The sequence below is a fragment of the Phyllostomus discolor genome, chromosome 2 (genome assembly GCF_004126475.2).
Source record: "Phyllostomus discolor isolate MPI-MPIP mPhyDis1 chromosome 2, mPhyDis1.pri.v3, whole genome shotgun sequence".
Taxonomy (NCBI): Eukaryota; Metazoa; Chordata; class Mammalia; order Chiroptera; family Phyllostomidae; genus Phyllostomus; species Phyllostomus discolor.
Window position 1 is genome coordinate 144631058 of NC_040904.2, and position 14706 is coordinate 144645763.

Genomic DNA, 14706 nt, shown 5'->3' on the forward strand with positions numbered 1-14706 from the left:
AGAAAAAACTCACCTTCCAGGAAGACAAGGACAAGAATAAATGGAATTCGCCCCCTAGAAATGCCACCGATGTTGGCAAGGTGAGGGGGCAGGACCAGAGACAAAGTGGGGAGAGCCTGAGGCTCTCGTTGCCTGATATTAGAGACTCCTGGGTGAGACTATGTGATCCCATCTCATTTCCCATTCCATTACTACATGGGAACTTACCCTTTTGGAAAAATGTTCCTACCACATGCTATCATTTTTTCTCTTTGGGCATCATGGGTCCTAATCCTTGTTGACCTGTCTCCCCAGAAGCCTTTGCTTCATGCTAATGATGCTTTGTGAACAATGTGTAGACACCATGTATGCCTCAGAGAGATGTCACTGTGCCTCTGAGCCCCAGCCCTCCTCTCCCCATGCACTGCCTCTGCAGCCACTGACCTATGAGCCCCACACTGCATCTGAAGTCGGTGTTATCTCCTTTCCATCCCCAAAGACTCTGTCACTATTGAGAGTCTTCTGGATCTAGGCAGACAGCACAAGCCTAAGACAAAAGCACATCTTCCCAAGAGAAGCCCTCCCTATCCAGGGGCAATGGCACAGGCTGTCTCAGACAGGGGACCCCTGCATCCAACTTGATCCCACCCTGTTGCAGGCATTCGCACAGTTCTTCACCCAACCCCAGCTCACCAACCTGGCACTGACAGCTGTGGAGGAACTGAGCAGCAGCAGGGCCCAGTGGTCTCTGGCTTCAGCCCGGTTGTTGAGCGCTGTCATCCAAGAGCGAGGCACAGATTTACAGAAGGTAATGTGGTGCTGCAGCAAGAGCTCTGCCCTGAAAGTCAGGAGCCCTGGGCTCCTCCCCTGGCTCTGTCACCAAGCAGCTGGAAGGCCTTGGCCAAGTCCCTCTCCTCAGGTGGCTTTAATTCACTCACCCCTAAAATCTAGGCTTGAGCTCAATTTTCTCTGTGGTCACAGGGAGCCCGAACATTGTCATTCTGAGCTTGTAACTGCAGTGTCTCCCATGTGGGTGGCTGATTCCTCAGTTAATGACAACCATGTGGAGGAGTGTAGGCACTGTTGTGGGATTCACCCTGATTCCCTGGGGTGTACCTGGGCCTAGACCTCTGTGAAAGGAAAGGCTGTGGACTGCAAACAAGCAAGCTCATCAAATATCTGACCTTTGCATAAATGTTCTATTAGGCTAACATATATAAATGAGAAAGTTTAGCATTTAAAAATCTACATTTCCTACTTCATTCAAAACAAAAATCAAAAACAACCAAGTGAGAGCTCTGTGGTCCTTCCACATCCAGTGCCACTGTGCCTGCAGTTTCATGAGTGGACATTGATCTCAGCTGAAAGGGAGAGCCCTACGATGTCACCAGAGCTTTTGTCTTCCCTCTGGAGGGTCTTGTGTCTCCTGAGAAGTCTGGGAGCTCCTGTCTGGACTCCAGGGCTGTGGGCAGATATTGGCTACAGTGGGCCCTGGCATGAGATTCTAGAATTTTTTTTTGTGGCCCCTGCTGGTCTGGCCTCTGGTAACCCAGAATTCTGCCTTGAGAAGAGTCACTGACAGGATTGCAACTAGGCCCCCTTGAGCTTGAGGAATCGGTAGACAGGGAGGAGGAGGGAAGGAAGTAAAGAAGGAACAACTGAGGTTCTTCTGGCTCTACCCTATAGGTTGAGGAGATTGTGGAAGGCATCCTGGAACAGCTCAAATCCCAGCTGGAGCCCAGCACAAAGGAGGAGACCCTTCGGGCCATGTGCTTGCTGGCTGGCAACAACACCCACACTGTGGTGCCCCTGCTGCTCAACAAACCCCTCCCTTGGGATAGGTATCCTTCTCAAGGCCCTGGAGAACATCCTCCCTCCCCATGAGCCCTCCCCTGCTCCACCCCAAGTCCATGACAAATATCTGTGCACCAGCATGCTTTCTCCTGATGCCAGGCAAACTTCATGCTCCCGGGCCAAGTCCTCTTGTGTCCCCCTCCCTCTGGCACCTGAGAACTGGCCTTTCATAGGCCTGAGACCAGACTAGTCCTAGGACCATGGTCACCAGGGCCCATGACATAGCTGTCTCTGGGTCCTGCAGAATCATTCTGGACCTGTGGAAGATGTTTGGCACCCAGCAAGAGACCACCATCAACATCCTGCAGCTGCTCTCGGGCATTTTGGAACAGTGCCGCACAGGGGAAAGGAGAGAGATGGTGCCCCAGCATGTGTTGGTCAGCATGAGGGAGGACATGGGGCTGAGGAATCACTGGGACTTGGGAGCAGATCTGAAGATCAAAGGGCACCTGCAGGGTGGGAGCAGGTGTGAGGGAGGAGCAAAGAGGAGAGCTTTAACACTGGTCTCCCTGATACTGCACATGCGTGGATGTGGACGTCCAGAAAATGCACGATGTAGAAAGGGCGGAGATCAGCCCCATTTCATGGACAGGGAAACTGATGTTCAGAGTTCATCAGGTTTTTCTATCTCGTTGTGTGAGGGCAGACACTCATTTTCCTGGAGCCTGGCTGGAGGAATGGGGAGCAGAGGAGGAGGTTTAGTTTCCTAAAATTGGGTTAGACAAAGAAGGCCCCAAATCATTTTCTGTTGAAAATTCAGAGTTGTTTCCTTTTTGTTTGTATGTTGAGGAATGAAGAGAGAGCAGAGTACATGTGCATGGCTCCTCATTTTCCCAGGGATGAGCTGTGGGCTTTCCATCTTTGGGTGTCCTTTGGGCAGTAACAAGTGGGGCAGGGCTGGACACAGTGTGTGGGATTGTAGGACCATTTTGTCTGCATCAGGCCTAGTCAGTTCTGCTTCCCTTCTTCCCATGTGTCTTCCCCAGGCGGCCTGTGCCTTGTATGAGATGCTGTCTGGGTCCCTGTGCCAGGACTCCATTCATGAACTCTTCCCACGGCTCTTGCTGGCTGTGCTGTGTCATCTCCACTGCGTGACTGACAAATATCCTTCCCTGGAGGTTGTCTACATGGAGAAACAGAGCCCAGGGAAGGAGAGCAAGGTCTTTAACCCAGCTGGGTAAGCCTAACCCCATGTGATGGAGGAATGGGACTAGTCAGCTCCAGAGGGCCCTGGGCAACTGGATGCTGATCCACTAGGGAGGCTGAGAAGGAGATGCTGGGCTTCCACACTGATATTCTATCTATTTATGGGTGTGGGAGCTTTCTCTTCCCTCCTTTTCTCTCATGTGCTGTTCTCCTGATTCACTCAGTGGTTCACATCTATGTTCCTAACTCTGCATGTGAAAAGTTTCAATTAGATGGTGAATGACAGGGCAAGACTACCCCTGTGTCATTCTCTCCATGTGGTTGTGGCCATTCAAATCTGGGTGACCTGTGGCTGAGCTCTGTCACTAGCTGTGCCATCTTGTGCAAGTCACTACTGCAGTTTTCTGCAGTAAAGTGAGGGTTGAGCTCCTAAATAAATGGTTGTTGTACTTCTTTCTAAAGCCTCAGGGTATTCTATTCAAGTGCAACCTTACATAAGAAATAAAACGAGTCAGCAGAGACATTCAGATTGGGTGGCTGTGGATGTGAAGACATATCCTAACCTTTCTATGCCATGGAGAGCAGAATGCGAACACCATGGCTCTCCAACATCTCTGGAGCCTCTTCTGTAAGACTGTGTGGTTGCATGAATACTGAGGTTGAAGGGCTGAGTAGGTGAGTGACTGGAGATGAGTTTCAGAGAGCTGTGGATTTTCAGAGTTGGGAGGCAGAACCCACCTAGCTACCAGGTTAGGGAACTGTCTCCTAGTTTGCCAGCATAAGGATGCAAACTAGGACATAACACCTTATCCATCTGTCTGTCCCTCTCTTTTCCCAAACCCCATGATGACTGGCCTTCAGGTGTGCCTTAGAGGTGGTGAAGTTGCTGCTGACGGCTGTATGTGGTGGAGTGTTGGCCGACACAGAAGAGCAGAAGTGCTGGGAGCTTCTATGCAACCCCCAACTATACTACTTAGGGGTCATAGAACTGACAAGGTGGGAACCATTTTCCCAGCAAGCCTCATGCCACTCTTGCCCCCTACCTGAAGTTTTCCAGGTCCCAGCACTCAAATACAGCAGCCTTTACCCTTCCCTTCCTCATCCCCAGACCTCAGCACTCACGTTTCCCCTGTTCTGTACACACTGCCCCTTTTCCTCATCCCCACCCTCCAACCCCCATCCAGCAACTCCTGAGTTCCCTTCTCCCACCCCAGTTGCATTGTGAAGAACTGTGAGCCAGACATGCTGCAGCGTGTTCTGACGTATGTCAAGAACTTCTTCTGCAGCCTGGATAATAGTCAGAAGATCTTGTCCAGGAGCATCTATACAGAGGTGAAAGCCTTGGGAGAGAACCCCAGCCCCTGACATTCATTTCCCGCAGCTGAGGAATATTTAACAGAAATGTTAAATAACGTGCCCCACAAAGTAGAAAGAATAGAATTGGGCCATGTAAAGTGGGGTTTCCTTGCCTGTAACTCAAGGAGCCTGGTTAAAAGGGGCAGGGAGAGCCTGGGGAGGAGATCAGCAGCTCTAGTCCACCCAGAGTGATCCTTGGATCCCAGCATCTGGCCTGAAACACAGACTTTATGTGCATCATCTTCCATGGCCTTCGTTTCTACCCCATGTGTACAGATCTGAATGTGTTCACAACTCATTACAGCCCTACCTACATCTGGGGCCCGAGGGAGGGCTGAGAAAGATTGGGGTACCCATTTTTTCTCCATCCACATCTGTAGTGTCCTTGTTCCCACAGCTGCTCTGTCATGAATCAGTGGCTGAGACTGTGAGACAGAACTTTGTGGGCAGTCTGTCCAGTTGGATCAGGGAGCCCAACATCGTCATCAAGGAAATCGGGCTCCGTGGGATCCGTAACCTAGCACTGCACCCAGGAAAAGTAAGAATGAGGGGACCCAGTGGGAACCCAGTGTAAGTTTCCAAACCATTTAATGTACCTCCCCTGGGTCTCTTGGTTACTCAGGGCTTGGTTCATTCCCCACCCCTCATTCTAGGGCAGCCTACCATCCAGTCTGTAGACTTACACAGCCTGCCCATGAGGCCCACACACCCTGAGCACCAGCCCCTTCCACGTCCTCAGTGCATCCAGCTGCTCGATCCCCTGTGTCTGATTCTCTTAGGCACCATCTCTTTTCTGACATAAATCCTTGTCCCTGAAGTGTTGCATGATCCGCAGGTGGTAAGTGATCTGTGCCTTCTTCCAAATAGTCAGACACTTTGAAGACCCTGGTTCCCTCCTTGGAAGAACTCCTGAAGGATGACGAGTGGCGAGTAAGGGCAGAGGCGGTGAAGGCCCTACAGAACATCACCCACCACGGGAACAGAGAGGACATCAAGCTGGTCATTGGCAGCATCACTGAGCAACTGCTTTCACTCCTTAATGATGTACGGGCCTAAGTCCTTGGGAGTAGTTGGGATCAATAGGGGCTGGAGCTGCAGATGAACTGTTCAAGCTGAATTAAGGATTCTGGGGCTGGGCTATGGGACTGTGGTGGAAGGCTGAAATCACTGAGGGGCAGAAAAAAGGAGACGTGGCTACTTGAAGCAGTGCATTGGACAGGCCCCAAATTCATCCCCTATTACATACAGATGTGCCCAGCACACACTCATCCACTCCTCTCTTGTCACTAGTTCCCTGAGGGAGCTACTGAAGGAAAAAAAAAGGTGATACTGATAAGAAATTGGTTGTGACTCCCAGGATCTTCTCCTGCAGACTTGAAGAGTGTGGAGAGACCTCATGACTTCCAGCCTCCTTCCAAACAACACAGGGACCCTAGAATGCTAGGAGCCTGGTCTCAAACCCAAAGGCTCAGAAACCTGAACTTCCCAGACCAGTACCTATTCTCTCATCTATCCTCCTTACAGAACATAGAACTTTTGACATGATGGGATTTGACATGAGAGAAGCTTGCTCACAGTGCTGCTGTTCTGGCATCTATAACTTTTGAGGTTTTGAACCTTGGATTTAAATTATTTTTGTGTCACTCTCCTCATCTCTAAGAGCCTGGACACTCCCTCCATTGTGGCAGGGTCAACATCTGATTCATCTATATCTCAGATACTTATAAAGTCCAACAGGTATATTTCACTTTACAAAGCCTAAAGATAATCTTTTCCCTTCCTGCAAGCAATGACAGGATCGTAGAGTGCTTTAACTCTGATTGCACCCTCCCATTTTCTATATTAATATTGTCTAGTGTTTTACTTTCACATTCTTTACAATCCCCAAATTTGGTCTTTAACACCATCATCATTATTGATGTTGTTTTATACAGTCAATACTTATTCAGATTTACCTCTATGTTTATATATGCCTTGGTTTACCTTTCCTTCTCATAGCTTTCGCCCCACTTCTAGATTACCTTTTCTTTCTTTATGGCTTCTTCAGTGACGATATGTTAATAGTCAATGTTTCAGTCTTTGTCTGAAAATATCTTCATTTGTCTCACATGTGTCTTTAGTTCTCAGCAGTTGAGGATGTGTTGGCATGAATTACCTCCCTTTCAGCCTGTTTGGGGTTCACTAAATTTTTGTGAAACATCTATATTTATGTCTTCTATCAAACTTTGAAAGTTCTTAGCCATTGTCTCTTCAAGTTTTGTTCAGCACCACATTCTTCCTCCTCTCCTTTTAGGAGTTTGATGACAGTAATGTTGGACCTTTTGTTCTTGTCCAGGAGGTCCCAAGATTCTGTTCATTTTCAATTATCTTTCTCTGTGTATATCAGATTAGATAATTTGTATTGATCTTTGTTCAATGGCTACTCTGCCATCTCTGTTTTGCTACTTAGTCTACTAAATTTGTATTTCTCTGTTTAACAATTTCCCATGGTTTTTCTTAATATCTTCTATTTTTTTAAAGATTTTAAGGAAGAGTTCATTTATTTATTTTTAGAGAGGGAAGGCAGGGAGAAAGAGAGAGAGAGAGAGAAACATCAATGTGAGGTTGCTGGGGGCTGTGGCCTGCAACCCAGGCATGTGCCCTGCCTGGGAATTGAACCTGCGATGCTTTGGTTCGCAGCCTGCACTCAATCCACTGAGCTATGCCAGCCAGGGCTATATCTTCTGTTTCTTTGCTGAGACGTTTATTTTTGTATTCATTTCAAGGGTGTTAATTGTTGCTTTTGGAGTATTTGTATATCAGCTGCTTTAAGATTTATATCAGATGATTCCAGTATCTGTTTCCTCTTGACTGGCATGTCAATGGCGTTTTCCCATGTGAGTTAAGGTTTTCCTGGCTCTTCACACAGGGTGTGATTTTTGATTGTATCTTTTAAAATATTACATTATGTAACTCTGGGTCTCATTTAAATCTTATGGAGCTTGCTGATGTTTTTACTTTAGAAGGCAACTGACCTCTTTATCTTAGGTTGCAGGTTGTGACTTGCTGCTGTGAGTATGCTGTTATTTCAGTGTCAGTTCTAAATTCATTGCCTTTGCTCTTTGAGTTTTCACTTGCCCAGGTTCCTCCTCCTCCAAGAGCTCCCACTTTTACAGTTCCCACTTTTACAGTCCCCAGGGTCCATTTTCCCCACTGTTTGGCCAGATAGCTGGGGCTTATTCATGCTGCAATGGCAGCCAAGTGTGTGACTGTGCCTACAGTTGAGCCAAGTGCCATGAGGGCAGAGAAACGAAGTAAAGCACTCAGGGTTTGTCCATTTTCTTGGGGTCTCAGCTCCTTCAAGTGAAGAGTTAAGGTTTCCCTCCCTCAGAGTCTGAGTCCCCATGGATTCTCATTGGTGCTTGTACGGGGGCTGCTGCATGAGGGAACAAGTGAAGAAAAAGATATGAGGGATTTCCCCACTCTCTTGGGGCACTGTGAGTTCCCGTTCTGGCCCCTTGAGGTTAACTGGAGTGTGTCTCTTGGAGTTCTCTGTCTGTCCATTGTGAATGCTTCCCAATTTATTCCCAGGCTTTAATTTAATTTAATTTTATTTTATTTTATTTTATTTTATTTTGTTGTTTTATTTTATTATTTTATTTCATTTTACTGTTTTATTTTATTATTTTATTTCATTTTATTAGTTTATTTCATTTCATTTCATTTTATTTTATTTTATTTTTTAGATGCAATTGTGAATTAGATTGTTCTCTTATGTTCCCTTCCTGATAGTGACAGTTACTTACTGGTGTATAAAATGCAACTGATTTGTGCATATTATTTTGTATCCTGATAGTTTACTGAATTCATTGATCAATTTTAGATTTTGGGTTAAATCCTTATGGTTGTCTATATAAGTAGCATGTTGCTTGCAAACAATGGCAGTTTTATTTCTTCCTTCCCTTTTGAATGCCTTGTTCTTCTATTTCTTGTTTGATTGCTATTGCCTAAGAGTGCCTAAGGGATGAAAGTGGACATCCCTTTCCTCTTCCTGATCTCTTAGTTATTTCCCCATTGAGTTTGATGTTAGCTGTGTGCTTGTCGTATTGGCCTTTATTATGTGGTGATATGTTCCTTCTATTGTTACTGCATCTATTGGTATAATCTTATGACTTTCATGTGGTTGTTTATGTGGTAGATCTTGTTAATTGACTTGGAGATATTGTACTATCCTTGCATCCCAGGTTTAAATCCCACTTGATCATGGTGTATTATCTTTTTAATGAATTGTTGAATTCATTTTGCTAATATTTTGTCAAGTATCTTTGCATCAATGATCACCAGGAACATTGCTCTATAATTTTCTTTCTTTGAAGTTTATCTGATGTTGGAGTCAGGGTCATGCTGGCCTCATAAAATAAGCTTGGGAGTCGTCCCTTCTCTTGAGCTTTTCCGAATGGTTTGAGAAGGATAAGTGTTCCTCTTTGAATGTTTGCTAAAATTCACCTGTGAAGCCACCTATCCAGGACTTTTGTTTGTTGTGAGTATTTTGATTACTGCTTTGATCTTGTTGGTTGTAACTGGGCTGTTTGGAGTTTCAGTTTCTTCTTGATTCAGTTTGGCAAGATTGTATGTGTCTATGAATGTATCCATTTCTCCAGTTTGTCTAATTTATTCTCATATAGTTACTCATAATATTGCCTTATAATCCTTTGTATTTTATGGTTTCACTTCTTACTTTTACTCTTTCATTTATTATTTTATTTCTCTGGATCCCCTTTCTGGGGGTATTTGGTTAAGGATTTACAAATCTTGTTCACCTTTTCAAAGAATCTGTTGTTCATGACCTTGATCTTCTGTGTTACATTTCTAGACTATTTCATTTATATCCCTCTAATCTTTATTATTTCCTTTAGTCTACTCACTTTGTGCTCTGTTTTTTTTTTTACCTATAACATTAGGTGGTTTATTAGAGATTTTTCTTGTTCTCTTTTTTTTTTGAGGTAACCCTCCGCTGCCATGAATATTCCTCTTACCACTACTTTTGTTGTGTCATCAAGATTATACAGTTGTGTTTTTATTTTCTCTTGTCCTTTTTCTTTTTAATCAGTTTTTTTAATGTTCAAATACACTTATCTCGATTTTGCCTCCACCATTTCACCTGCCCGCCCACCCCCACCTCCCTCCCTCAATCCTACCCACCTTTGGCTTTGTCCATGATTCCTTTATACATGTTCCTTGACAACTGTTTCCCTTCTTTCCCCTGTTGTTTCCCTCCCGACTACCCTGTGGTTACTGTCAGTTTGTTCTTTATTTTAATGGCTCTGGTTGTGTTTTTCTGGGTGGTTTGTTTTGTTGATTAGGTTCCACTTATAGGTGAGGTCATATGGTATTTGTCTTTCATGCCTGGCTTATTTCACTTAGCATAATGTTCTCCAGTTCCACCCATGCTGTTGCAAAGGATAGGAGCCCCTTCTTTATCTCTGCTGCATAATATTCCATTGTGTAAATGTACAACCTTTTTTGATCCAGTCATTTATTGATGGGTACCTAGGCTGCTTCTAGCACTTGACTATTGTAAATTGTGCTGCTATGAACATCGGGGTGCATAGATTCTTTTGAATTAGTGTTTCAGGATTCTTAGGGTATAATCCCAGCAGTGGAATTGCCAGGTCAAAAGGAAATTCCATTTTTAGTTTTCTGAGGAAATTCCATAGTGTTTTCCACAGTGGCTGCACCAGTCTGCATTCCCACCAACAGTGACTAGGGTTCCCTTTTCTCCACAACCTCGCTAGCACTTCTTGCTTATTGATTTGTTTATGATCACCATTCTGACTGGTGTTGAGTAGTATCTTATTGTGGTTTTAATGTGCAACTCTCTGATGGGCAGTGATGCTGAGCATCCTTTCATATGTCTCTGGGCCCTCTGTATGTGCTACTTGGAGAAGTGTCTGTTCCGGTCATTTGCCTATTATTTAATTGGATTGTTTATCTTCCTGGTATGGAGTCATGTGAGTTCTTTATATATTTTGGAGCTCAGACCCTTGTCTGTGTTATCTCTGGCAAATATATTTTCCCATACTGTTGGTTCCTTTTTCATTTTGCTATTGTTTTCTTTAGTCATGTAGAAGCTTTTTAATTTGATGAGGTTCCATTTGTTTATCTTTCCTTTATGTCCCTTGCTCTAGGGGACATACCAGTGAAAATACTGCTGTTTTGAATATCTGAGATTTTCCTGCCTGTGTTCTCCTCTAGTATGGTACTTTTATGGTATCATGACTTCTATTTATGTCTTTCATTCATCTTGTGTTTATTTTTGTGTATGGTGTAAGTTGGTGATCAAGTTTCTTTTTTTTTATGTGGAGCTGTCCAGATGTCCCAACAACATTTGCTGAAGAGGCTATTTTTGCTCTATTTGATGCTTCTGCCCCCTTTATCAAATATTAATTGACCATAGCAACCTGAGTTTATTTCTGGGCTCTCTATTCTATTCCATTGATCTAGGTGTCTGTTCTTATGCCACTACTGGACTGTTTTGATTACAGTGGCTTTGTAACACAGTTTGATGTCAGGTATGGTGATCCCTCCTACTTTGTTCTTTCTCAAAAACTCTGTGGCTATTCGGGTCATTTATGGTTCCATGTAAATTTTTGAAATATTTTTTCTATATCTGTGAAATGTGTCATTGGTATTTTAATAGGGATTGCATTGAGTCTATCGATTGCTTTGTGCAGTATAACTTTTTGATAATGTTAATTCTTCCAATCCATGAACGTGGTATATGCTCATACCATGATTCTTCCTTGATCTCATTGTTAACCCATTCAATGTTTAGTAATGTGTTATTTGGCCTATGTGTGTTTGTGTGTTTTTCAGTTTTTTTCTTGTAATTGATTCCTAGTTTTGTACTGTTGTGGTCAGAGAAGATGCTTGATATATTTTCAGTCCTCTTAAATGAATCAAGACTGGTTTTGTGTCCTAATATGTGGTCTATCCTGGAAAATGGTTCATGTGCACTTGAAAGGATGTATAGTCTACTGCTTTGGGGTGAAAAGCTCTGACAATGTCAATTGTCAATGGTGTCTAAAATTTTTCTATGATAACTGTATTACTGTCCACCTGTCCTTTATGTTCACCAAGATTTATTTTACATAGTTAGGTGTCCCTGCGGTGAGCACATCAGTGTTTACAAGAGTTATGTCCTCTTGTTGGATTGATCCCTTTATTATTGTGTAACGTTCTTCTTTGTCTCTTATTGTAGCCTTTGTTTAAAGTCCATTTTGTCTGATAGAACTATTGCTACCACAGGGTCTTGTTTGTTTGATTCTATTTGCATGAAACCTCTTTTCCATTTCTTTCAGTTTGTGTGTCTTTCCTTCTGAGGAGGGGCTCTTTAGACATCATGTTTACGTGTCTTCTTTTCTGATTCGTTCATCTAACCTGTACCTTTTGACTAGAGCATTTAATCCATTTACATTGAAAGTGTTTTTATAAGTATGTGTTTATTGGCATTTAATTCTTTCTAATTCTGCTCCTCTTTTTTTCCTTCCTTCTTCTTACAGAAGTCTCTTTAACATTTCTTATAATACTGGATTGGTGGTAATGAGCTTTTTCTGGTCTGGGAGCTTCTCATTTCTCCTTCAGTTTTAAATGATAGCCTGGCTGGGTAGTGTAGTCTTGCTTTGTATGTCCCTGATTTTCCTCAACTTGAATATTTCTTGCCAGTCCCTTCTGGCCTGCAAAGTTTATTGATAAACCAGCTGACAATCATATGGGAGCTCCCTTGTATGCAAGGAGCTCACTGTTTTTCTTTTGCTGCTTTTAATATTCTCTATTTGCGCTGACTTGTTAAGAGGACACCTGGGTTTCTGGCAGAATCCCTTCTCTCCCTAGTGGATAAAATCCCTGCCAATTTTGACAGCCAGATGCTAGGTGTGTTTCTTATTTTGGCTCTGTTTCTCTGGGCTGGGAAGCAGGTGGAGAGTTGAGACCCTTCGCTCCTTAGAGTCTACCTTTATAGGTGAGATATCCCTCTGCTTTACCAACTACTGCGTGTGGGTGCGGGGTCAGCCCTTTCTGCATCTCAGCCCTTGCTGTCGGTCTCAAGGTGCCTTCTTCTGTAAACCGTTGGTTATAAGACTTCTAGTCAGCTAGTCTTCAGCTGGTTGTTCAGGTTGATGGTTCTATAATTTAGTTGTAATTTTGGTTTGCCCCTGGGAGGAAGTGAGGGTGATTTCCCCCTGCTCCACCACCATCTTAGATCCAGTTTTTTTAAGTTGAAGTACTACCATTGAATCACCTCTCAGTTTAGGCATTATGTGCTCTGTGCAAAAGATGATAGTGTATATATTCAACTTGTTAAAATGTCTGTTTTTCACATCCTACAAATTCAGAGACAGTTTTGTCCTACCATGCCTGTTATTTAGTACTGTGCCTAACTCATGATTGGTGCTTAACAGGGCTTGATCAATTAATATGTAATATACTCCTGAAAGTGTGCAAAGTGTGGCTGTTTGTGATTGTTGTTAATATAGATTTAAACAATTATATGCAATTATAGATTTATATAATTACTGACTAATATATACAATTATTGCTCTATATAAAATTATTTATAGACTAAGGCTAATAAAGATTTAAACAATTTTATTCACAGCATAAGTAGGATAATCTCTGTGTTGTTTTTAATTTGCATTCTTGAAGTAAACTCCCTAAGAGAAAGAAGTTACAGATGGTAAATATGGTTTGTGGTGGAACTGAAATTACAATCTTGGCTTCCCCAGTACTGTGCCTTAACAAACTGACTCATTGGCTCTGGGGGGCTAACGAGAATTCCTGAGCTACACAGTCATGTTGCCTTTCCAGTATGCAAACACAGTGGCATCAGTGTCCTTTGGACATGAGGAAGGAAATGTGGGGAGTATAGAAGCCAGGTCAGGCAAGGCCAGAGGGAAACCAAAGCCTCTTTGCCTCCATTTCACTCTTCTTGGCAGGAGAAGGACGAGGTGAGGATCTCAGCCACCTCTGCCCTGGGCCACATATTATGGCGAGTTACAAATTGCAAGCCCGGATCTGCCCTCCGAAAACAAATCAACAGCCTCTTAGTCCCGCTGTTGCTCAGCTTGCAGGACAACAACACTGATGTAGTCAAGGTACTAGCCTTCTCTGTCCTGCCAACCTCAGCCTGCTTCAACCCCTCCTGCTGGAGAGAGGATAGTGCCTTCTCTTTAGTCCTCTTTCATGAGCCAAGTCTGGGGTCTGAATTCACTGTCCACCTCCTTGGTGCCATCCTCTGGGCTGGATCTGAGCACTTTTACCCTCTCTTGGGTGCCTTCACTCTTATCCTGATATGGTTCTGCTCCCTGAAGCTGTTTATGTCCCTTCACATGGACAAGGCCCCATATTTCACCTGATCCCTGCTACTACTTCCACCCAAACCCCTTGGGGACTACCTTCATGGTCTTCCACTTAGCCTCTGGCCTGGCTCTGCAGAGTCATAAGAGTAAGGCTTTGAGGATTTCCTTGTTTCCTTCCCACAGGCCTGTGGAAGGGCCCTGACTGAATGGACCAAAGTGATGGGCTGGCTGCCATTGACACACCTATTCCAAGATACCAACCTCCATGATCACATCCATGTGCTGGAAGAAACATGCAAGTACCTGGTGAGTGAGAGTCTCTGAGGAAGCCAGACCACAGTATTCAGATTAGGGACTCAGTGACAGGCCTAGTGAGTAAAGAGGAGAGAAGACATCATTTTTCCTTTCCTTGATTCTCATGGTTTATCATCAGGTATCTCTGGCAACCCACATTTGGGATGCCAGCCCCTGGTCCTCCATATCGGACTCTCCTAGCATCCCAATCTCTGCCTTCAGAGTCTAAGGATGTCACGCAAAGGGAGTAGATGGCAGTGGGATAGAGGCCTTCTGCTTAGAGGTGGCAAGAAATGATAGAGGCAGGAGTCCTCAGGGCTTTAGATCAGTCATCAGGGTGCTGAGGATCTGTGGCTTCTGTGACTTCAGGAGTCCTTGTTGGAAAGTAAACATGTAAGGGCTAAGCAAATCAGTTGGTATCTAACATGAGTAATTCTAATGTTATGAATTTGGGTTCCTTACATAGATAGAGCACTGTAGAGTTTATGAAGCACTTCTACATGCATTGTCCCATGGGAGCCTTGCAGTCATGCAAGGGAGGTCTGGCAGGTTTTGTTTCGACTCCACAGATGAGAAACTGAAGCCAGTGTGAGGGCCAGTATTCAAACCTGGGTCTCCTGACTCCACATCAGTTGTTTCCTCCCCTGTCATGTTGGTATCGAGGAGCAGAACTCTCCTTATGAACTTTCTGCTGAGTCTGCTCTTTGCCTGGCAGTGGGAGTGTCTGAGTGTGCGGGTTCAA

At 44.1% G+C, this 14706-nt stretch overlaps 2 protein-coding genes across 2 annotated transcripts in view; both read left to right on the forward strand.

Moving 5' to 3' along the window:
- Window positions 1-4204, forward strand: part of LOC118498433 (maestro heat-like repeat-containing protein family member 1) — a 34734-nt gene extending 30530 nt beyond the window's left edge. The window contains exons 2-6 of the mRNA XM_036016493.1: window positions 638-787; window positions 1666-1820; window positions 2078-2210; window positions 2820-3010; window positions 3841-4204. Of these exons, the coding sequence (XP_035872386.1) occupies window positions 1747-1820; window positions 2078-2210; window positions 2820-3010; window positions 3841-4204 (762 nt within the window). The 5' untranslated portion in view covers window positions 638-787; window positions 1666-1746. The remainder of the gene's footprint in view (window positions 1-637; window positions 788-1665; window positions 1821-2077; window positions 2211-2819; window positions 3011-3840) is intronic.
- Window positions 4205-4208: 4 nt separating this feature from the next.
- Window positions 4209-14065, forward strand: LOC118499009. Its single transcript, XM_036018651.1, has 5 exons — window positions 4209-4311; window positions 4733-4873; window positions 5203-5379; window positions 13308-13466; window positions 13854-14065. The coding sequence occupies exons 1-5, from the start codon at window positions 4222-4224 to the stop codon at window positions 13992-13994; spliced, it is 708 nt and encodes a 235-aa protein (XP_035874544.1). The 5' UTR covers window positions 4209-4221; the 3' UTR covers window positions 13995-14065.
- The last annotated feature ends 641 nt before the right edge of the window (window positions 14066-14706 follow it).

Bases quoted from the DNA above. Each gene is read 5' to 3' on its own strand.
- LOC118499009 (XM_036018651.1), top strand. From the start codon at position 4,222: ATGCTGCAGCGTGTTCTGACGTATGTCAAGAACTTCTTCTGCAGCCTG. The intron at 5,380-13,307 runs GTACGGGCCTAA...TCTTCTTGGCAG, and splicing joins TGCTTTCACTCCTTAATGAT to GAGAAGGACGAGGTGAGGAT. The intron at 13,467-13,853 runs GTACTAGCCTTC...TCCTTCCCACAG, and splicing joins ACAACACTGATGTAGTCAAG to GCCTGTGGAAGGGCCCTGAC.